The following is a 24413-nucleotide window of genomic DNA, read 5'->3' as shown; positions in this document are numbered from 1 at the left end:
ATAAGGAAAACGGTGGCCTTGCAGCAAAAGAAGAAGACTGAGTCGCGGGGGAAGCCCAGCACTATTACCAGTGTTGATCGGAACACCCCCGCCGGGGCGCAATCTTTGATGCCGGGGAAACTTGTTGACAGAACTGAAAAAAGCAGGGAAACACCCCTCAGGCAGCCTACCTTGTCGGAAGTCTTCACCGCACGATCTGCAGGACAAGGTGACGGATTGCCAAGCAAACTCGGCGAAAGCAGCCCTGGAGGTCTCGGCGATGGTGGGGGCGTCCTCGAGGACGCTGCAGACGTGCTGAACGCTTCCTCTTCCGTTGCTAGGCAACAGCCTAGTCAGAGCACCATCAGCCGCGCAAGCAGCGATTCCGGGGCCCAAGATGCAGAACGGCCTCAGCAGCAGAGTGAATCAGTCTCGGTCTCATTATTGGGAGACACAATGGTGGAACAGGTGGGAAGTCCATCCAAAGGTGAGACGGGAAGCGCGGACATGATGAGTGCTATTATGCTGCTAGAAGAGGAGCTGCGCGCTTCAAAAAATCCCAAGGCCACATGGGGGAGCTCGGTTAGCCTTACGAACAAAGAAAGGTGTACTGATGGGGGCTCTAGAGATCAGGAAGTATTAAAAAAGGGCGATGTGGGTTCTGTTGAAGGAGAGCACTTTTACTCTCTAAATGAAGACTCTGATTCAGTGCAGCCTAGTGAGGAAACTTCAGAGGAAGAGAAAGATGCTGACGAGGATTTATCGTCAGGCTCTAGCTCCTCAGGTACCGATATGGGCAACGATACTACCCAGAAGAAAAGACAGTCAAAACCGAGTAGACAGTTGGCAGGGTCACTGGGGGGCACGGAGAAGCGGCTAGTGTGGGATTATTCAGCAACCTCCCAGACATATCAGGAAGAGGACTCGGCTGGGTCTTCAAAGCACAGTGCCTCATTTGAAACTTTGTTTAATATGTTACAGCAAATGCAAGCTGAGGCTAGATCAGTGAGTCGGAAAGCAAGGCAGGACTCTAAGAAAATACAATTTTGAGGAAGACGAATAAGCTCTGTGATGAACTTGTTGGTAGAGTCACGGAGGTGGAAGAGTGAACGGGAAAGCTTGAAGATGATCTTGGTAACTGGCAGTCCTTTAAAACAACGCAGGAAAAGATGTCAGAAGACCTCCAGTGGAAAATGGAGGATTTTGAAAATCGACAAAGACGCAACAATGTTAGACTTTTGGGTGTGGCTGAGGGGCTGGAAGGGCAGGATACCAGGCGCTGTGTGATTAACTTACTCAAGGGTGCTTTCCCGGAGTCCCAGTGGCAGTGGGACAGTGAGATCCAGAGGGCCCATAGGTTCCCCTTCACTCAGAGGAAGGTGCACGGCGCAGAAGGAGGGGGGCAGGCGTCCTTTCCTAGAGCCATTCTAGGTTATGTTGGGAACTTTTTGTTACGGCAAGAAATCATCGAAAAAGTCAGGCCTGACAGTAAGAGATCTTTTGAGGGTACCACCTTCTTTGCTAGGCCGGACTTTTGTCACGTGACGGTTGAGAGAAGGTGGAGGATGAGGCAGTTGATTTCACAATTTCAGGCTCTGGGATCTGAGGCCTATCTATTGTTCCCTGCCAAGCTGAAAGTAATCACGAAGGGGAGAGCCAGAATGTTTTTATCAGAGATTAAAGCACAGCAATTCATGGAAGAGCTGAGCAAATAGGATGGATAAAGAATAATGAATAGTTTTGAAATGCTGGGTTGATAGCGCAGTAGCAATGCCTAGAGCCATGTGGGTCCTGGAAGAAATAAGGGTCCCTGAGGGTTTTTGAGGGTTTTTTTTAGGGTGTATTAGGGGGGTATTAGTCGGAAGGTGATGGCGGGAGAGGGGCGCGACTGTCCTAGCCCAAAAAACGGTCACATATAGGTCATTCTTGACCTATTTGCTTGTAGCGAGGGGGGTGGGGATAGCAGGGGGGGGAAGGGTAAGGGAGGGAGTAGGGGTTTTAAACACGGTTAAAAAAAATTGTCTTCCTGGTTTGTTAACGCGCATTTGCATCGGGTGTAGGGTTCAGTACATGCAGTACATACAGTGTATAAAGAATGTAGGATGTTGTTTTCACATTTGTTCTGTTGCAGGATGGTTCAAGAGTTGGGATTTATTTAATGTCCTTTAATGCCTTGTAAGATTGCCTCAATTAATGTATGCGGCCTCAATGATCCTAATAAGAGATTGATAGTAGCAGGATTGCTGAGAACTCTTCAATTAGACCTGGTATGTCTCCAGGAGACTCACATTGAAGCAACACAGGTATATCTTTTGGATCAGTTGGGTTTTGCAGTATTAGCAGCTAGTAAACAAGGAACTAGGACCAGAGGGGTGGCAATCTTGGGGAGAAGTAGGGGTGTAGTGGTTCATAGGAAAAAGGAGGATCAATGGGGCAGATGAGTCATAGTGGAAATATGTCTCAAAGGAGTAACGTTTACCTTGGTTACAATATATGGCTCCACCGATGATGATCCTGATCTCTGGCAGTTCATGGACACGGAACTCGCTCAGTGGCCAGAGCCCATTATATGTTGCGGGGATTTTAACATCCATGATCCAGAAAGCTCATTTGTAGAACTGGGGGGGAATTACACAGGAGGAAAGAAGAAGTCTCACAGACCCTTGGCTAGTATGGTGCAGCATAATTCTTTAATCAACCCTTGGGTGAAGTTACATCCCCTCTTGGATGGTAGCACCTTCTTTTCCGCCCCACACAAAATACTGGTCCGACTGGGTTATTTTTTAATTTCTAATTCTTTAATCTCTGGTGTTCAGGTGGAAAAGCAACCCAGGATTATTTCGGACCATAGTCCCTTGGTGTTAACACTCAATGTGCCTCTGGTCCAGAGTAGGAACACGCAGTGGACTTTTGAATGTATCCTATTAAAGGATGTGGCTTACCGGAAGCATATGGAAGCTTGGATAAAATCTTACTGGGATATTAATAGAGGGTCGGCATCTCCAGGGGCGGTTTGGGATTGCTTCAAAGCTAGGGTAAGAGGAGAAATGCTGAGCTATGTGTTGGCAAGACGGAAAAGGGAAAGAACTAAAATAGACGAAATTCGGCAAAGACTAATTATAGAAGAAGAAAGCTTAGCTACAGCTATAAGACAGGATGTCCCATTAGAGCCTTTTTTGCTTAAAATTATATCTCTTAAAGGGGATGTTATAGAAGGCATTACCAGGAAGGCAGCTGTGAACTATCTGGCTAAAAAGTAGGATGCGTATGAGCTCAGTGAGAGAGTCGGTCATATCTTGGCAGACCGAACTAGGCAGCATATAGCTGCGGCTGATATCAAGGAGATTTTGGATTCGCAGGGAGATCCTGTTATAGATCCGGATTTGATAAGAGAAGTTTTCAGGAATTTCTATGCTGAGTTATATTCCTTGAGTGATGTAAGGGGCCTAGCAGAGATAGAAAGCTATTTTAGCGACATTCTTTCCCCCTCTTTGTCACCAGAGGAAAGGGAGACATTAGATGCTCCACTACACCTAGAGGAATTTATTGGGGCTTTGGGTAGCCTGCCCCCAGGAAAGGCGGCTGGGCCAGACCAAATCCCGGTCGAATTCTATAAAGTGTTTCAAAGTGTACTGTTGGTTGACATGTTTGATATTATGTTACAGGCAAAAACAATATTTGATGGACAGAATGCAGAACAATGTCATACATTCACCCCAGTACAGAGATCTGGGCCTAAATCCATCCATCGTTTTTTTGCACTCACAGACCCAGATCTCTGTACTGGGGTGAATGTATGACATTGTTCTGCATTCTGTCCATCAGTTGTTGTTTTTGCATTTGTCACCCCGAGTGGGATGGGTATGCTCAGACGTGAGTCCCATGCTCTCCACACCACTGGAGTCAAGCTATCCAGGCTGATGACGGCTGATAGCCAGAAACCGGTCCTTGGATGCTTGATTGCGGTCCAGGAAAGACATGGCTTGGCAGTTCGGGCTGGACTGTTCCCATGAGGCACAGGGTCAAGGCTGATTTGCATATGGCCGTGTCTGACCTGGGGTGGTGTGGAGTGCAAAAAAACGATGGATTTAGGCCCAGATCTCTGTACTGGGGTGAATGTATGACATTGTTCTGCATTCTGTCCATCAATTGTTGTTTTTGCATTTGTCACCCCGAGTGGGATGGGTATGCTCAGACGTGAGTCCCATGCTCTCCACACCACTGGAGTCAAGCTATCCAGGCTGATGACGGCTGATAGCCAGAAACCGGTCCTTGGATGCTTGATTCCGGTCCAGGAAAGACATGGCTTGGCAGTTCGGGCTGGACGGTTCCCATGAGGCACAGGGTCAAGGCTGATTTGCATATGGCCGTGTCTGACCTGGGGTGGTGTGGAGTGCAAAAAAAAACGATGGATTTAGGCCCAGATCTCTGTACTGGGGTGAATGTATGACATTGTTCTGCATTCTGTCCATCAATTGTTGTTTTTGCATTTGTCACCCCGAGTGGGATGGGTATGCTCAGACGTGAGTCCCATGCTCTCCACACCACTGGAGTCAAGCTATCCAGGCTGATGACGGCTGATAGCCAGAAACCGGTCCTTGGATGCTTGATTCCGGTCCAGGAAAGACATGGCTTGGCAGTTCGGGCTGGACTGTTCCCATGAGGCACAGGGTCAAGGCTGATTTGCATATGGCCGTGTCTGACCTGGGGTGGTGTGGAGTGCAAAAAACGATGGATTTAGGCCCAGATTTCTGTACTGGGGTGAATGTATGACATTGTTCTGCATTCTGTCCATCAATTGTTGTTTTTGCATTTGTCACCCCGAGTGGGATGGGTATGCTCAGACGTGAGTCCCATGCTCTCCACACCACTGGAGTCAAGCTATCCAGGCTGATGACGGCTGATAGCCAGAAACGGGTCCTTGGATGCTTGATTCCGGTCCAGGAAAGACATGGCTTGGCAGTTCGGGCTGGACTGTTCCCATGAGGCACAGGGTCAAGGCTGATTTGCATATGGCCGTGTCTGACCTGGGGTGGTGTGGAGTGCAAAAAAACGATGGATTTAGGCCCAGATCTCTGTACTGGGGTGAATGTATGACATTGTTCTGCATTCTGTCCATCAATTGTTGTTTTTGCATTTGTCACCCCGAGTGGGATGGGTATGCTCAGACGTGAGTCCCATGCTCTCCACACCACTGGAGTCAAGCTATCCAGGCTGATGACGGCTGATAGCCAGAAACCGGTCCTTGGATGCTTGATTCCGGTCCAGGAAAGACATGGCTTGGCAGTTCGGGCTGGACTGTTCCCATGAGGCACAGGGTCAAGGCTGATTTGCATATGGCCGTGTCTGACCTGGGGTGGTGTGGAGTGCAAAAAAACGATGGATTTAGGCCCAGATCTCTGTACTGGGGTGAATGTATGACATTGTTCTGCATTCTGTCCATCAATTGTTGTTTTTGCATTTGTCACCCCGAGTGGGATGGGTATGCTCAGACGTGAGTCCCATGCTCTCCACACCACTGGAGTCAAGCTATCCAGGCTGATGACGTCTGATAGCCAGAAACCGGTCCTTGGATGCTTGATTCCGGTCCAGGAAAGACATGGCTTGGCAGTTCGGGCTGGACTGTTCCCATGAGGCACAGGGTCAAGGCTGATTTGCATATGGCCGTGTCTGACCTGGGGTGGTGTGGAGTGCAAAAAAACGATGGATTTAGGCCCAAATCTCTGTACTGGGGTGAATGTATGACATTGTTCTGCATTCTGTCCATCAATTGTTGTTTTTGCATTTGTCACCCCGAGTGGGATGGGTATGCTCAGACGTGAGTCCCATGCTCTCCACACCACTGGAGTCAAGCTATCCAGGCTGATGACGTCTGATAGCCAGAAACCGGTCCTTGGATGCTTGATTCCGGTCCAGGAAAGACATGGCTTGGCAGTTCGGGCTGGACTGTTCCCATGAGGCACAGGGTCAAGGCTGATTTGCATATGGCCGTGTCTGACCTGGGGTGGTGTGGAGTGCAAAAAAACGATGGATTTAGGCCCAGATCTCTGTACTGGGGTGAATGTATGACATTGTTCTGCATTCTGTCCATCAATTGTTGTTTTTGATATTATGTTACACACACAACAGGGTGGTTCACCTCCAGAGTCTTGGGGTGGGGCAGATATTATAGTTATTCCAAAAAAAGGGAAGCCTCTAACACTACCTGGCTCATATAGACCCATCACTCTGATGAATTCAGATGTTAAACTTTATTCTAAAATGCTGGCAAAAAGGCTTGCAGGGAGTATTGAGCATCTGGTAAACCCATCACAACACGGCTTTATACCTGGCAAGGTGCACTACTCAGCATGTCAGAATGTTCCTCACTATGTTTGATGCCGCAGAAGTCCTGGGCGATCCTATCGCGGCACTTTTTTTAGACGCCGAAAAGGCCTTTGATAGGGTCGCCTGGGAATACCTTTGGGCAGTCTTGAGGTGGTGTGGCATAGGTCAAGGTTTTATAACAGCTATACAAGCCCTGTATAAGGATCCAACCGCAAAAATCAGAGTGAATAGGGGGCACTCGGAAGCAGTTAAAATTCAAAGGGGGACGAGGCAAGGATGCCCGTCATCCCCACTGCTTTTTGCATTGTACCTTGAGCCATTGCTACGAAGACTAGCAAGAAATGAAGGGATTCCACCAATGATATTGAATGGCTGCATAGTTAAATCTCTAGCCTATGCCGACGATGTGGCCATACTGACCCCTGATCCAGACACAGCCATCGTGGGGATTGAAGCTGAGGCCTATTTGTTTGGACAAGTATCTGGTTATAGTTTAAATAAGTCCAAGACTCAGATAGTGGGGAATTGCCACACTAGGAGTATCGATACCAGAGTGGTTAGTTCAGCAACATATCTGGGGATATTAATTTCTGCGAACTTGGATACTGTGGTCGAGATAAACATGGCTCCACTATTGGCCAAAGTTAAAAAAAAAGACCTAGAACGAATGAATAACCTCCATCTCTCTTTGGTGGGATGCACTAATGTAGTGAAAATGGTGATCTTACCAAAGTTTCTTTATTTATTCAGATCGATTCCCCTATTTTTTGACGTCAAATGGTTTAACACGCTTGAAGGGATTCTAAACAGGTTTATATTGGCTCATGGAAGAACTCGGAGGGCCTATAGATTTATGTCGTTACCAAGAGAAAGAGGGGGCTAGGGCGCTCCAGATTTTAGATTATATTACCTTGCGGCAGCTCTGCAATATATACAGGGTTTGATTGGAGGGGGTGGTATCCTACAGAAAATAACAACTATGTCCACGGAAATATATGCAGTAGTGTTAGGGCACAAGGCAGAAAATTGTTTCTTATACCATACTGAGCAAGGATACTTGAGATGAAAACCGTTTAAGACTCTTAGTGCGGCTCTTAAAATCTGGAACGCCTTTTTGAAAAAGATGGGCCTGGGTAGATATAATAGATATATTAAACTATATAATAATAAATCCTTTCCTCCAGATATATTTTTTGACTCTGTAATGGCTGTCTGGGAGGATAAAGGAATTACGCAGGTTGGTGATCTAAGGAACTCTGAAGGAGTAGTACAGTTTGAAGACCTTGTAAGTAGATATAACGTAGATAGAAGGGATTTTTTTTAAGTATTTACAGGTCAGGAGCTTTCTGAGTAATAAACAGGGGGGCCCGGCTGGGTACAATTGCAATGATTTTATGGAGTGTATAATTACTGGTGGGGAACTTACAATTAGGTCAGCATATGCGTTCTTAGCAAGAGGCAAACCGGATGATGTAGATAAATACAGGACTAAGTGGGCAGAGAAATTAGCGGTAGAACCCGAAGCTTTCCAGGAGTCATTGGACTTGGGCCGCACCATCCTGTGTTCAGCTCCCCTGCAATCCCAGCACTATAAAACCTTATATTCACTCTACCATACGCCAGCTAGGATTGCTAAATGGGGGGGCACTGAGGGAACGACTTGCCCTAGATGTAACTCCCTTGAAGCAGACTTTGTCCACATTTTTGCTACCTGTCCACAACTACACACTTTAATTAAAGATATAGAGGGCTTTTTGGATAGGTCATTAGGGATACAGATAACTCTAACCCCCATCTGGATTCTGCTGGGAATTGGACCAGATGAAAGCAATATTGTACAGAAGGAATTTATGTTTATGGCAATGGCAGTCTACAGATTAACTTTAGCCAGGGCCTGGCTTGATAAGACTCCCCCGCTTATGCAAATTTGGTTGGCGAATCTAATAGCTGCATATAATCTGGAGAAGCCCATATATGCTAGGAAGGGTAGGGTAGGGAGAGCTAGGGGTGTAAGGATATGGGAGCCGCTACCTCATTGGAGGGATGGGATAGGGTAATAGGAATTGTGATTGTGATTTTGTTTTGTTCAATTTTGATTTTTGGTTTAATATTGTGGGGTGTCGCTATAATCAAAGTGTAACATAGTGGTAACATTCCAAGACTTGTTTAAGGCTGGGAAATGCATGTACTGTATTGTTATAAGGATGTTTGTGGAGCAAACAAACTATTGAATGTATAATGTGCGTGATTAAAAGTATAATAAAAAACAGATTTAAAAAAATAATAATAATAATGTACAGGTGCATCCAACTCATGGAGCACAAGGCACATTTGCTTCCAGATGTACACGTGTAAGTTGTATGTCATGAGCATCAGGAGAAAAAAAGAAACTAATTATCTAGTATAAACCAGCACAATCTAATCTTCGGGTAGGTGATGTAACATTTTTAGTAACAAGTCCGGCTGAAGGTGGCCTCAAATATCCTTAGGCCATGAGGTGATGGGGCTGAGAAACTAGATATCCATCCTCAGTATCTTTAAGGAATAGGATATCCTTCACCTAATTTGCTATCTTTCATGGTGGCCCACTACCCGATGCATTATCTACCCTTCACCTAGCCAAAATAAGTAGCAATACTGTGAATCGATGAATTGGAGGAGGGATGTTTTTAACAAAAGCTTGTGGTGCCTCATCAAGTTGAGCAGACACCTCTCACCAGTATGATATATTGCCCGGACAGGCATAAACCAGTTGCCAAATGTTTGCTTCTTCACAAGGACAGCAATAACAGCCAGCATAAAAGCCTCAGGCCTGCTGGCATGTAGTAACACCTCTGCTCGAACCTGAAATTTAGGAGTCTATTCCTGCTGTTTAAAGACAATTCTCTAACAAGCAAGCTGCAGAAAGCCTACTAATCATCAGACAGAGGTGTTCCAAATTTCTCCAAAGTACTCTCACCCTCTGAGAATCCAAACCCCATCTAGGAGTGCACCTTTATAAAGATGGGAGATTAGGTGACCGTGGAAGCACGGACAACATCTGTGGCAACTGGGGTTATTTTGAGAAGTAGGCTTGCACAACAACACAAAGATGAAAATATAGAAAGACGTCAGGCAGTGACACCTCCATTCAACTCCTAAATTGTGTCAACTGAAGGAAGTGTCCATCAGGAAAAATCTCCCTTGTGCTCTACAAACCCAGCGTTGCTGAATGTGCATATTGTGTTCTGCTATAAGGAACAGCAGCTGGTTGCTAGCTACAGAATGTGTAGGGGAATAAAGCGGAGCAATGCCCTATTTTGCAGCCATCTTGTAGCATACATCAGTAATACATGCTGCCAAGTCAAGAATCAAAACAGACGCATACCGTAGTACAGACATCACTGTACTCATGGGCAGGGAGATGTTAACTCCCCACAATTAAATGTGGAACATGGGGTGGATAGACTGAGCAATGGAAAGATGCCTATATCTCCAGACATCAGTTAGGCCATGCTGTTCCATTCAGTGTTACTGAGACTATCAGTAAGTCAAGGTGCTAATCATCCTTTGAGGTGGGCGAAAGGATTACCATAACACATGTATTCAGCATGCTACGGGCGGGCTTTATCTTCAAATTGTATAATGCAAATGTATTGATTATTAAAGTGACTGAGATCATTAAGACGAGTAAGGCAAGGTGTCTGTCTAACATGCTCAAGGGTTTGCAACAAGTGTATTTTGGATGAAAGCATGAGGCTCTATATTTACTTCAAGCTAGTGGATGATACTATGAAGTTAGCAGTGACCGGCATACATTAAGGCAGGGAGCTCAACAGACACATGAGAGTGCGGAGGGCTTAGCAAGGGCAGTGGACATTTGCTTGTAATCTGCAAGTCTCTACCCTGTGGGCCCCATTCACCTCCAGTACGCCCAACTCAAGGCCTGATTGTTCGAATACTCAGGAGACAGCTACTGGAAGCAGCTAGGCCTATCAATGCCCATTATACACTCGAAAGGCCTCGAACCGTCTCTAGCTTTACCCGTTAACTTCACTTTGAAGAACGTGTTATTGACAGTGAAAACAAGCAGTTGCAATACCGGTGCTGCACCCTCGCATAGTCATCATCTGCGGGTTGGCTATCCAGTGGGTTTTCTTGTAAGCCTAACTGTGCAGTGACTGATAAAACATTAAGATGGCAGGGGCATTTTAGAAGAGGCTAAAAGAAAAGTAAGAGTGCAATATGTTATTATCTGGAAAGCAATTCATAAGCAGAGAGCCTACATTTAACACATTGTTTATATACAAGAGGCCAATAATCATATCAGCTCAGCTCATTCCAGAATGGGGGACATGTGTACCTTGGGCATGAAATAATGGTACACTTCTTTCCAATCAACCTCTAAAGCTGAACAGGTATCTGAGCAGATGCATTGCTAGCGCAATGCTGTCTCGTCACTCCTGGCCGGCTGTGTCCCACCATTGGTCTCAAACTCAATGGGATTGACCGTATCATTGAAACCTGACCAACATAGTGCTGTAGCTGGTCCAGAGTATTTAAATACGATAAGCAATAAGTTTGAATTTATTCTGAAGCAGCTCATGGAAGGTTGCAGCAGGAGGGCAACGTCCTAATGACCCAGTGGAGGAGCTGCCACTGTGTGTGAGGCACATCTGCTGAGAAGATAACCCTGCACCATATGTACTGCTTCATGACAGTTTAAAAATGTACTTGGAAGTAGGAGGCAATTTATGTTTTTTATTCAAGTCAATCAAACTTGAAAGCTGAAAGTGAGAAAGGGGAGGGACAGCAAAACAAGGCTAATGTTCAATAATAGGAGAGCATTGGATACGCCGTTCCTTTGTCCTGTTTATACACACAGGGACTAGGCTGGGATTGTTGGTTTCAGAGTGGGTATGAGCATGGTCTGCGAGAGAGGAGAGGATGCTTGCACTAGAATCAATACACAATTTTGAAAGTCAAAGCATCTTTCTTTGATCCTGCATGCGGTTCAGGCAATCCTCCACTAGTTGTGAAAGAGAGTATCAGACATTGTAAGAAAGTAGGATCTGCTTTCATGGTAACCATCACTTTTTGCTGGTGTCATTATGTTTTCTGACTAGTCTGACTGGGATCCTGCTAATCAGGAACCCAGTCTCTGTGCTTCTGTCCTAAATTGGACATGGGGAGTACTTAGGTACATTCCAGATTGGCTACTGCTGTAAGTCCCTAGTATATGGTACTAGGGTAGCCAGGGTACACCAGTGGTCTCCCATGGGATGTAGCAAGTAGTATGCCACCCAGGAGAGACCACTCAAATTATGACTCCAGGTCTGCCATTGCAGCCTGTGTAAGCTGGTGCTAGCACCACTTATGACAGATATAGGTTTCCCTATATCTGAGGTCACTACACTTAAAAACGTATAATTCACCCCTTAAGCAGGCCTTTCAATCCTGAAGGCAGGGTGTTTTGTCCTAAGTGTGAAGGCACCCCTGCATGAGCAGAGCACCCCTTAAACCTTCGGAGTCCATTCTTCCGGGTTGTAAGTTCATCAGCCATTACGACATATAGAGTGGTCATTCATATTACGTGATGACCATCTCTAAACTGGCTGTAACTAACCATTTCATGTTTGGTATCAAACATGTTGGAATCATACCCCCACACCTGTAAAGCTCCTCTGGGAGGCCCTCAGTGCTCCCGGTACCAGTGTTCCATAACCGGACAGCAAGCTAGGGCTGCTGCCGGCCAGAGACATGTTTCTGCCCTCCGGCTGCTGAGCCAAGCTCAAGCAGGGGAAAGCAGAACCTCCAGGACAGGATGTAGTGAATTGGGACAGGGTGAGGGCGCTTGCCAGAGCCACTGAGACTGCTTGAGGGGCTCATATGGTGCCCTCTTTGCATACTCCAGTTCACACCAGTTCAGGGAGCCATTGCCTCCCGCTCTGGTGTGAAACTGGACAAAAGACATGGGCGTATCCTCCCCACTGCCTGGCCTCTCCTCTGGGAGGGACCACTGAATCAATCCCAACCCTTTCCTAAGGGTACTTAAGGGCTTACCTGAGGGTGGGTCCCTAGATTCGCCGTAGGATTCGATTTCAATTAAACTCCATGTCATCTTCAACCGTCTGGACACTCTGACCGGGTTGTGTAAGTGAGTGTTTGTGATAAAATACATATTTATATAACTACACTATGTGATTCTTTTTCACTTAACCTATACCATAAGATTAAGTACTGGTAAAACAAGCTGCTCCTTCTGGGCTAAGCCTGAAGGCTACTTTCCACTTCTACCATTTAGAGAGCTTTCTAAGGTTATCTAAGACAACTCAATTCACCATAAGGATTGTCTGGATTAGTGCAGGGTGCTACACTTACATAAGTGAGCACCATATACTAAGCCAGCCTCTCACAGACATTAACAGGAATGGTTTGCAGTTTTCTGGTCACTCAAAGGCAAACAACAGGCAACACCTTGCACGTTCCTGGAGATAGCCTGGGCTTTTCAAGAGATAGTCATCTTTAGATAGACGTTTTTAGTTGTAATGACTGAAAAGTGTCTTCGGAAGAGTTTCTGCAGAGTGCTCCTCCATGATGTTGAATACATGGGAAGAATCACTATCAAAGAAAATATTAATACAGAGAGATGGACTAGCATGGGCCAAATGCATTAGCAGGCACATGAATGAGAAGAGAATGTCTGACTACGTACATAACAGAAAAACAAATCAACAGAACAAATCACACAGATCAAACCAAATAGGCAAAGCTTTTATGGAACAAACAGCATGTGTATCCCCACTTGTAGGGATGCAAACTGTAGTGTAACAGTGCAGTAGACTGAAAACAATACCACAACAAGATGTTCCTAGCAATGCAATACGAAAAAGTGTCAATCACCTCGTAGGAGACTCTCTATGGATTGTACTTTATCAATATACAGGAAAGAAGCAAAACATTAATATAGACCAGACTGAAAATACTACTCAATACATACATCATACATTATAGAGACATTTAAATTGATTCAACATATCAAGCTTTGCTGTCATTTATAAAATATATGAGTCTGCTCCAATATGTTCTATATCTTCACTACTTGTCTCATTTAGTTACCAATTTTTTTCTCAAAAGCTCACCTTTAACTTCATGATAGTTAATTTTTCAATACCTTATTTGAACTAAATAAAACACGCATGTTCCCTCCTGCTTTCCTTATACACATGAAGATAAATTAGCACATTTAAAACATGGGTAAAGAAAAGTAATGACTAAGGCCTTATTCACAAAGGTAAACTTACACTTTTGTGTAAGTTTACGATTGTTTGCTATTCACAAAGGGATTTATGAGTAGTATTTTGACGAGTGTGGAGTCTCCGCACATAAAATCCCTTGATAAATAGCAAACAATCATAAAATTACACAAAAGTGTAAGTTTATTTTTGTGAATCAGGCCCCGATGGTTTAACTTGGTTTGTTATATTTAGGGAATAGGGGGTTATTTACCTGCTCGGATTTAAACTCTCCGTAAGAAAACATCTTCGCCTTGAGCTGCAAGTCTGCTATTTTTTCCTCTTCTCGGTTGCAGGCCTCATTAAGCAATTCCAATTGTCCTTGAAGTGTTTCTGTTTTACGTTTCCTGTAGACATAAATATATTGAAAATAACCAACAGAAGCAGACCATTTAATACAACAAGCACTGAAAAGCCAATAGGGTTGGCGTTAGTTGGTAGGATTTTGGCTTGTTTTGCTCTGTCATGGTGTGTGAAAAACTTAACTTTTAGGGAATTTGCAGATCATTCTCACTCTAAAAATAAGAACATTGGCTAACGGCAAAAATATTATTTTGTCTCAAATAAGCAAGCATTCCATAACTCACAGTGGAGGCAGCCACTGGCTGATGTGAGCTGACCGCTTGGCTCATTGCCCCATGATCTAAGCGGGAGTGGGTGGAAGAAAATGTGAATGAAACAACAGACTAATGGATGAGGAATGCAGAAAACCCCTATGAGTAACTATGCAATACACGTTAGCCCCTTTAGGTAAGTATGTTATACATATAATATTAGTAAGATCAAAAGGTCTTTGCTAACACCCGACCTATAAAAAGCCAACTGTTCTGACAATGGCTGCCAACCTCTTACCTTTGATTTTTTATATATCAGTATTACCAATAAATAGAGAGACTTACAAAGACCGATAAAGAGTCTAGGAAAGACACAATGATTGTGGGACTGATAGATAGATAGATCACAGCTTTAATTAGTAATATGATTGTTAAATGTCTATAGAAACATGACATACAAGAGCACTGAAAGGAAACTAGAAAGCCACACAAGCAGGACATACAGACTCAATGGGATTATAAGTATAATTGTAGTCCTTAATTAAAATACATACCAACATGACATACAGGACTGCAGCTATAAGCACACTTCTTGCATGCTTACTAATAAAAGGATGCCTTTCTAAAGAAGAATTTCAAATGAACAGAAGGTGGTATGCTGTGAAAAAGCAGCAGTCAAATAAATAAAGGGCACTTCAAATGAAGTAACAACAGCATTAGAAGGATCCTAGACCTGATAAAGCTATTGCGGAATCCCGAAAGGGCCATCACGGGGCGAAGATGTGTACCATACTACAGTGGAGTCGCCTGTGTCAGGCGGCCACGCTACCCCATCTGTCTGACTGTGTACCTTCAGAGCCGGACCATGGTTCTACTAGCGTGAGGCAGAAAGTCCAGGTTCCGTGTGCCATATAGGAGCTGAAGAAGGGGAGCACCCTCCATTGTTATATGCTCGAGGGAGAAGGCGGGGTCTGCCAGTGAGCTATACCACCATTAATTTATGATTAATAGATGAGAGGCTGCATAATAGGCGTAGACATAGGCTGCTGCAATGCCTTCGCAGTACGTTGACTGTGCGCACATGCTTAGCGCTAGTCGGACTGCCCCTCCATTCCATAGGAATTTTTTATGCATAATGTTAACTTGCGCAACTATGCACATGGTATATTATATGGAAAGTTCTGCAACCCGTATAATATTCTGGGTAGTGAGACCATTTTAAAATCGCTGATCGCCCATACAACGATACCGGGAGGGGCAACCAAACTGCAGTCTCATTCCTTAGACTAGTAATAAGAGGGTTGATGTTGTGTGCCCACGAGGTCTTCGGGCAAGGCGACATGAAGATGCACAAATATTTCAAACCTGCGGTAGCATGAGACAGCTGTATTGCCCAGGTTCCACGTCCCAGATTCCCACATACCGGGAAGAGCATTGATTTCGAGGGGTTAGTATTGATCCAGGTGGTCTGACCAATCACTTGGAGGATCTGTAGGATTTGGGTTCAGCACATAATCAGCGTACCCATGCCGCCAAGGGTTCCACGGCTAGGGCAAACAATAGTGGCGACAGGGGGCAGCCCTGTCTTGTGCCGGAGACAGATAGGGAAGGAGGCTGACCGATGTCCTGCAATCCAGACCGCAACTGTTAGGTCCGTATACAGCAGGCGTACATAGGTTAGGAAGCTCGGACCGAAGTTAATAGCTTTGAGGAGTTGCAAGAGGTATGACCAAATCAGTGAATCGAATGCCTTGTCTATATCGGCCAGTAGTATAGCTGTGGGGTGTCCCAGTTCAGGGGCCTTCGCCATGGCATTATGGACTTGTCGGATGTTGTGACGGGTGGATCGATGTGGCATGAAGCCCGACTGATCCAGGTGAATCAAGTCCTGCACACAGGTCTGCATGCGATCAGCAAGTTTGCCCAAAAGTTTGGGTTCAAAGTTGATGAGGGAAATAGGTCGATAAGATGACAGGTCCTCTGGTGGGCGACCGGGCTGCAGGAACAAGACGATCTCAGCATGTCGCCAATCTCGAGGCACCATGTGTTGGTCAAGGGCTTCGTGTATTGCCTCCAGTAGGTGTGGGCCCAATGTGTTCATGTGTGGTCCAAGGAATTCAATAAAGAATCCGTTGGGTCTGGGGGCCCGCCCCGGGTGCATAGCGCCCAGTGCCGCACTGATCTCATCTGCGGAATAGGGGCATAAAGCTGGTCCCGCACATGATCAGTAAGTGTTCGAGGGGGATGTCTCGTAGAAATTTAGCAATTAGGGCCTCAGACAGCTGTTACTGTCACATATAGAGTGTTGGGAAGTGATGAGCGAGCTAATCCAGCCACGGCCGCGGGGGACGAGCACAAGGTGCCATCTACACCACTGAGTGTTGGGACATTCGTGGGAGACCTCCCAGCCTGGCATAGCCTACGGAGCATTTAACTGGATTTGTCAACTCATTGTTAGATCCGATGTTGTGACACTAGCCAGATTTCCTTCGCCTTGCCAATAAGATGTTGCTGTAGGTGTTGTTGTGTCTGGAGTAGATTGCGTTGGAGGGGTGAGCTAAAGTCAGTGATGAGCTGAGTTTCTAAGGCATTCTAACGATTTTCCAATTTGGCCAATTGCGTGGTGCATTTTTGCTTTTCATTGGCGAGGAAACTTATATCTACCCTGCGAATTGTGGTTTTTTGAGTTTCCCATAAGAAGCCCCTGGACGGGGCCGAGGCCATGTTGGATTCGAGGTAGTCCGAGACCACCCTGGTTAAGGTCTCCTGATATTCTGGATCTCAAAGGTGCCATGAAGACATACACCACCTAAAGTGGGGTTTTGGAGAGTGAATACAGAGTTTGAGTAAGACCGGGGAATAGTCTGACAATCCCCTGGGAAGTGAGATTTATGGGAGATCAGGTGGATATAGCTGTGTGGCGTGAATATATAATCTAACCGGGACAGGGCTCAGTGTACAGCAGACATATATGTGTAGCCCATCTCAGAGGGATGATACTCGCGCCATATGTCTGACCATCCCAATGTAGCGGCCAGGAAGTGCAATTTCGATCTACCTATTTTGGGTTCTCGTCCGGGTCCACGTCATCTGTCTATTGGTGTCGTAACATTGTTCAAGTCCCCACCCAGGAGTGTCAGGCCCTCTGGGAGGTCTCCCCACAATCGTGAAATCTTGTCTATGAATGTGTTTCCCAGTGGGGGGGGGGGCATATATACTACCAATGTTGGTATGTTCCCCATGAAGCATGACCAATATAATGGTGTATCGTCCGCCAGGATCCATCCCATGTTTGGTGAGAACAAACGGGACACGGCAGTGTATAAGAATGGTGGTCCCCCGGAATCCCCTGGTAAACCTTGCATGATAGATTGTGTGGTATCCGAATTTGGCAAGGCAGGAAGCCTTGGTATCCAAAAAGGCGAGTCTCCTGCAGGAGACGGATATCGTCCTTGTATCGCTTAGCTTTGCGAAGAATAGTGTCTCTCTTAATTTTATTTAGCAGCCCTATAACATTCCAGTACACCACGGTCAAGTCCCCAGGCAGGGGAGCGCGTGTCTGAGTAGCTACCTACCTTTTATATAAGTGAACTTTTGGGTTAATATGGTGGAATCTAGGCATAACGTCTGTGCACATGTAATAACTGAAACCAGGCTAACATTGATGCTCATGAACCCCCCATCACCTGCCCTGCCCCCAAACCGATACTGACATAAACAAGAAGCATCTGTCGCAGTGAAGGAAACCCCAAGACCCCATTGGGGGTGCTTAGAGCACCTCCTCCAACTATACCCAAACCACCCATAAAACGTTAGCACAAGGTGTAAGTGTCCGGGGCAGAATGGTCTTGTGGCTGGATGTCCACGCCAGGTCAGTGTTCAGAAACAGAGCTGGATACTTCCACTGGATGACTGGATGCTTCTTCTGGGCAAGAGGAGCGCCGATTGGAGCCTTATCTGTGTCTTCATTTCGATTTGTTCCTCTTTGGTCTGTTCGTTGTGAGCTCTGGGTGCAGTCAGATTCCAGCGGCGGACGAGTAAGTGGCTCTCAGGTGAGTTCGCTCATAAGTCCAGGCAAAGTCAGCTTCCGGTGAATAAAAAAAAATGAGATTTGGAGTTATAGATAACACGCATTCGAGCCGGGTACAGAAGCCTATATTGCATGTTAAGGTCTCGTAACCTGCTCTTAGCCGCTGTGAATGACTGACATTGCTGTTGCACCAATCGGGTATAGTCCGGGAAGATCATAATAGGGCGTGAGTCAAACAGGAGTTTGTCCTTATGAGATCAAGTCAAATGCAATATGGCGTCTCGGTCAGCCTGGCAATCACCGGCCTCGGGTTTTCTCCTAGGTGAGGTTTCTTTGCTAATGGCCAATGTGCCCTTTCTACCACAAAGCAGGTGGACAATTTATCTCCAGGCAGGAGACTTGTCAGCCAATGGGTGATGAAGCCATCCACGGATCAGCCCTTGCAGCCCTCCGGGAAGCAGATGAAAAGCAGTTTACTACGTCTGGAGCGGCCCTCTGCATCTTCCACCCGGGACACTAGCTCCTGTGCCACAACTGTAAGTTTATTCGCTGTCTTCTGTAGGGTAGTTACGTGATCCTCAATGGCTGAAGCCCAATTTTCTGCTTCCGTGATGCAGTCCATGGCCTTCTGGAGGTCTTGTTGCAAAAAAAGAGACTTCAGATCCCACAGCTCTAATCTTGGCATCTCTTTCCACAGTGATTGCTGCCAGAAGTGCCACGTTATCTGGCACTGTGCCACCCGTCTTACCCCAATGGCGCCACCCGGGGTTGTAGTGTAAAAGTCAAGGGTGCTCTGCTTAGTACCCGCATTGCCTTGCTTGGCTTTACCTATTTTGACTGGTGGGAGGGCAGCAGATGAAGTGGCCACAAGAATCTGATGTCCAGGGGGCTCCCCTATGTATCTACTTCAGGCCACGGGGCATCGCCACAAGTGTCTTCCCGGTTTCCTCAAGGGACATCGCCGCAGGCCGGGCTTCATGAAATCTGGCACACCCCGGGCCACAAGCCGCACCATGCTTAGCCCGGCCGCCTCCGCAGCCAGCCAAGTAGGTCCCCTAACGGGACTAGACTCGCCGGACTCCCAGCCCACAGCACGCCTCGCAGGTCTTCAGCTCCCCAGCCAGAGCGCAACAGTCAGAATAATGCAGGTATAGTACTCCCTCTTCTGGCAGTGTGAGGACGCACCCACCCATCGATCTCACTTTGCCTGGTACTGGGAGATGATTTTGTCCTCCAGCATTGCAAGTTCCACTGGTTCTACCCGACCCCCACCGGGGTCTATATCCAAGGAATGGTGGCCCCAGTCAGCCGCAATCTCTCCTGGGCTGTAATCCTCTGAGATGTCTACTGCTCCCAGGGCGTCGTGTAGTTCGGGGAATACTAGCCAGGCAGTGAGGCGTACACAATTGAGGAGTTCGCTAGAGGGGCACGTTTGCATCGACAGGCCCGCTCCAGTAACAGGCCCGCCCCATTCACCGGGTCCGTACCCGCGACCCAGAGCACATCTCAACAGCACCGGGCATTGACAGCCCCCTATCACCTCGGGGCCCGGATTCGACCCTTCAATCTCCTTCGGCCGCTCACAGGATCAGGGACGCGAGCTCTAGGCGGGCACCGTCCTCCAGCAAGTTCGAGCACGCATCGTGTCCCGGTTGGCCACAGCTCGTGATGCGCCGTCAAGACATTGCCATCTGCCGTCTCCGTGCCCGAATAGTTGCTCCGGTCGTCAGCAAAACCGATGTGCTCCGTTTGCTCAGGATTTTCGTCTGATTAAGGAGTTTATTTGGCGTGAATGTGCATAGCCCTGCTAGGTTGCGTCCGCCATGTTGGCTGTCAAAGCCACGCCCCCTCAGTTGAAATCTTTAACTGCAAGGTACACCAGCCAAAACCATATCAGACATAAATCAAACGAGGGCTTATATACATAAACAGATCTGAACCTTAAAATGACTGTAAGTCACAAAAAGAGGAATTGCTGATTAGAGAAAGCAAATGTCCCCAAAGAGATAGAGGACATCGATCTTTTGACAGGAAAAATGCAACTACACCAGCACATCAAAGAATAAGGAAAGGAAAACTCAGGAAGTTCTTAAAGAAGAAAGAACCATAAAGGTGAACACTCTCTTTAACAAAAGAAGAAATTCTTCCAGAAAATACTGGACATGGCCATATATGCCAACCCCTTAGAGTCAGAAATATTCAGATACAGCATTCCAGATAACATAACAGGAAGTGGTTGTGGAACAACCATGTTCCCAGACTAAAAGTAGGCCATAGGCCCTCCATAAATAGAGGTAAGTGTTACTAACATAATCATTGCGAAAAATACAAAATAGAGACCTTAAACCTGCATATGTAATGTCTCTAAGAAAGAGGGACATACCCCATGCACAGGCAAGGAGCACACAACATGATAAAGTTGGCTTAAGCCCCTCACAGGGTAGCCTCACCTTTGCAAAAACCACCTAATGCAAATGCAATTCAAGTACCTTCTGAATCCAAAGCAAAGTGCCCCCGCCAAAACTGGTGAAAAGGACTGCAGGCAAATGAAGGATAGATCAAACAAAAAGGTCCTAGTGGAAATCTTGGTCAAAACAGACACAAAATTGCACTGAAATGAAAATTCAGCGTAGGTGTAAAGAATAAGCATACTCTGTTATAAAAGATCTCTGTGGTATCTTTATCTTTGCCACGCATTCTCCTCTCAGTGCTATGTCCCCTGCTGCTCAGCCAGAGTTACTGTGATGTAATTGGAATGCTGGTGTGTGCATGGTTTGAGAGAGTGGCAGTTGAATGCGTGGGCTGAGCAGCAAGGATGCTGCTCCCGGTGGGGCTTCTATCATACCTACTATACCTGTAACCTGAGATATGAATACACCTGATCCGGTTTCACCTTATTGCTGGCTATCCTGCATCCTCATTTATCACAATGGCAAAGAAAAAAAGGACCCGGTGTGAAGAAAAGGCTACTGCTGGAACAGGAGAATAATAAGATTGTAACTGAAGGACAATTGAAACATTACAAGAAACTAAGGGAAGCTTCTACTTTAAAAAATAAAATGCACCTTGAAGGTAATGAAAGGCCCAAAAGCCCCACTGGTGTCTCTGAACAACTGAAAGGCTGCAGAGTGGGTTGTTCAACCTTCTTTTGATCTATTCCTGTACCAAATAACGAGACTGCTGAACTACTGATTTATGAGACACCGCCAAGAAAACTAACCTGTTTTTTTGTGCAGTGAGTCAGCCCCTGCAGTACTTCACCATGTGAATTCATAATAATTAAATCTTTGCTGATTGTGTCCTGAAGGAGCATGATTATTCAAGTATGATTCTGCTTGGTCAAATCCTGCTCATTGTGTGTGAATTACTAAACGTACTTAAGAAACCTGACTAATATTTGTGTCTCGTTCAACACTAAGGGGCAGATCTACAAACCCCTTGCGCCTCTTTTACGCCGCCTTTGCGTCACTTTTTTGATGCAGCAGCGGCGCAAAAGATGCGCCATGGTGCGGTGTATTTACAACGTGACTTGACAACGAGATGTGTAACGTTGTAAAGACCTGCGTCACAAGGAGGCGTTCCTGCGCGGGGGGGGGGGCGTTCCGGCGCAGGAACGCCTCCTAAAAATGGCTGAGTGAAATCCACAAGATTTCATTCAGTCACTTTTGTGCCCATGCTGCGTCAAAACCCTGTGCCTGCTTGAAGCAGGCATAAGGATTGACGTAGCATTGGAAAGATAGGGCGCCCAGAGCATTGCTGGAGCTGCGTTGCGCTTGTGACGCAACTCCACAATGTGCCGAGTTTACGGCACAGATGCGTGACGCATCTGTGAGATGCTTGACGCATCTTTGCCGTTTTTGTCCCATGGTGCGCCCCATTGTAAATGCGGCTCACCAATGGTGGCGGAGCTGCGGCGCACAATAAGTGGCGCATCCCTGCTGATATGCAGGGATGCGTCACTTATTGTAAATCTGCCCCATAGAGTTTAATAACTGCATCGTTAAAGCATGCAGAAGGGTAGTCAACTGATATGAGTTATTTGTGACAGAGAGAGAAGAGAACTTAATAATGTGTTATGATAATAATGAAAAGTAATAAATACAAATTGTGCTTTAGAAGGTAATGTTTGAAAAGAAGTAAGATAATGAAAAGTTTCCTTCTAAAATGTTTTCTTTCAACACCTAAAATCTGAAATGGCAGAATGTTGTGTTTGCCTATTTGATGAAATATGAGAAGAAATTAGACAGTGCTTGAAAGAGCATTACTTTCTTATGCGTTTATATTTTTCTCTAAAATGCCTTCAAGTTAGTATGCTTATATAAAAAGAAAATTGTGATTTTGGGTGGTTTTCCATGTCGGCCTCAAAATGTATTTTGACTTTCCATTGCAGGCCTCAGAAATGTATTTTGTCCTTCATTATTTCTTTTAGTGTACTAGAAAAACTGACTCCATTAAATTAATTAGCAGCAAATGTTATCACTGACATTTCTTTCCTACTGTTGAATGTTCACTTGCTGTGCAAGCCAACTCAAAAGTGAGCGTGTGGATGGATTAGGTTGCAAGTGTGCTTCCTAGTTCCGAGGTGAATGGATATTTCCATATTTTTAGAAAAGAGCAAACAAAAGACAATGATGTTACGTGAGGGTTCGAGGTGATTTGGGCTGAAGAAGGATCATTCCACAATCACACCATAAAACTTGACCAACAGAATACATATAAACAGTGCAAAGGATACTTTGTGGGCAGGAACTAAGAACATATGAGGTATAATTGCCCTGTGGGAAAAGCATGTGTGCTGGCTATTTCTCTTGCAATTTCTTGGCATGACAAACTGTCGGTCTGAATTCCTATTTCCTTTGAACTGAACTCTCCTGATTTTTTCCTGCACTTCATCGGATGGTGAAGTTCAGCAGACTAAACCTTTCAGCTAAAGGGTTGACTACTCTGGCTATTGCAGGCTGTGCTCTAGACTATTTTGCATCATGGTCCTGATAAATCTACAACCTATTTTGGTTCGTATGATTACTCAATTGCATACTGTATTTGCAATATGGTTTTTTTCTCTCTCTCCTCTCGCCGGGCATTGATTTATGATGTATTTTTGTTTTATATTGTGATAGAACTGTGATTTCCCTGTATACATTTAAATAACCAAGTACTAAATGAATTCTAATGTATTTTCACATTTGACCATTTCAACTTGAAGTTTAGATAAAGGTACCTTGATAAGTATTCCGATTTTGTCTTTCTTTATTGATGTTATTATTGACAGTGAATGGTTTTCGATTATTGTTGTTAGATAGGCATTTCTTCATTACAGGTCCTCATAAAGGAATGTTTTCCATCTCTAATTATCTGAGTCCCTATTAGGTGACACGACAAGTTGATAACTCCCATTCTCAATTTTCAAAAAACTTAATTTGGTGTGTGCGGTAAATGGTAGGGTTAGGTCAAAGGTACCTAACCCTACCATTTACCGCATGCACCAAATTAAGTTTTTTTTAAATTGAGAATGGGAGTTATCAACTTGTCGTGTCACCTGCCTAAATGGAAAAGAGATCAGGGTCAGGAATACTGTTGACTTTGTGGAAACCATAAGGAAGACATAATACATATTCTATGCCTTTGTCCAAACCTGTTGAAGGAAAGACGGTCCCTCTTAAGGAAACTCTGGAACATCAACGAGGTCAGATCATGCAGAGCTGCAGTTTTGGCCTGCTTTGACCCACGGAACACCAAATTAAACTGTGCTTTAGTAAGGTTTATGGATCGAGCTGTAAAAAAACTAGGGGAGGGGACAGAAGAATATGATCCATCATCAGAATAATAATTTGGCAAGTCCCCCCTGCAGCTACCCCGAAAAGGCCAACCAGTTAGAGTCATCATACCAACTGACAAAAGGGGCTGGGCACCCAGGCTGGTCTACTTGAGGACAAAAAAAGGGGGGTACTTTTTACTACAAGAACTTGAACTTCAACTTTCTTTGACATTTTAATATTTTGTAACTTGCAAAGGTTTTTTAAATCACGCAATAAAGTTTCTTACTTCTGAGTCCCTATTAGCTCTTACAAAGATCTATCGGAGGAACGCATGCATTGTAAGTGATCATAGAGTTTCAATGGGCCCAAACTATGTGTTGTTGAGAACTGGTTATTATGGTGTGGTGAGTAATCACTGGTTTATGTTTACAATTTTACACCGCATCCACTGGATAAGTTTTCTGGTAGCATAATCAGATGATTTGGTTTT

The 24413-nt window shown here is 45.4% G+C and overlaps 1 protein-coding gene across 2 annotated transcripts in view; it reads right to left on the bottom strand.

Moving 5' to 3' along the window:
- The window catches only part of CCDC38 (coiled-coil domain containing 38), a 2097275-nt gene that overhangs the window by 364560 nt on the left and 1708302 nt on the right, over window positions 1-24413 (bottom strand). For both annotated transcript variants that reach the window (XM_078675825.1, XM_078675815.1), the window contains exon 11: window positions 13795-13927. In XM_078675825.1, coding sequence (XP_078531951.1) covers window positions 13795-13927 — 133 coding nt within the window. The remainder of the gene's footprint in view (window positions 1-13794; window positions 13928-24413) is intronic.

The sequence above is a fragment of the Lissotriton helveticus genome, chromosome 1_1 (genome assembly GCF_964261635.1).
Source record: "Lissotriton helveticus chromosome 1_1, aLisHel1.1, whole genome shotgun sequence".
In the NCBI taxonomy this organism is placed as follows: Eukaryota; Metazoa; Chordata; class Amphibia; order Caudata; family Salamandridae; genus Lissotriton; species Lissotriton helveticus.
This window is presented reverse-complemented; position numbering and strand designations above follow the sequence as displayed.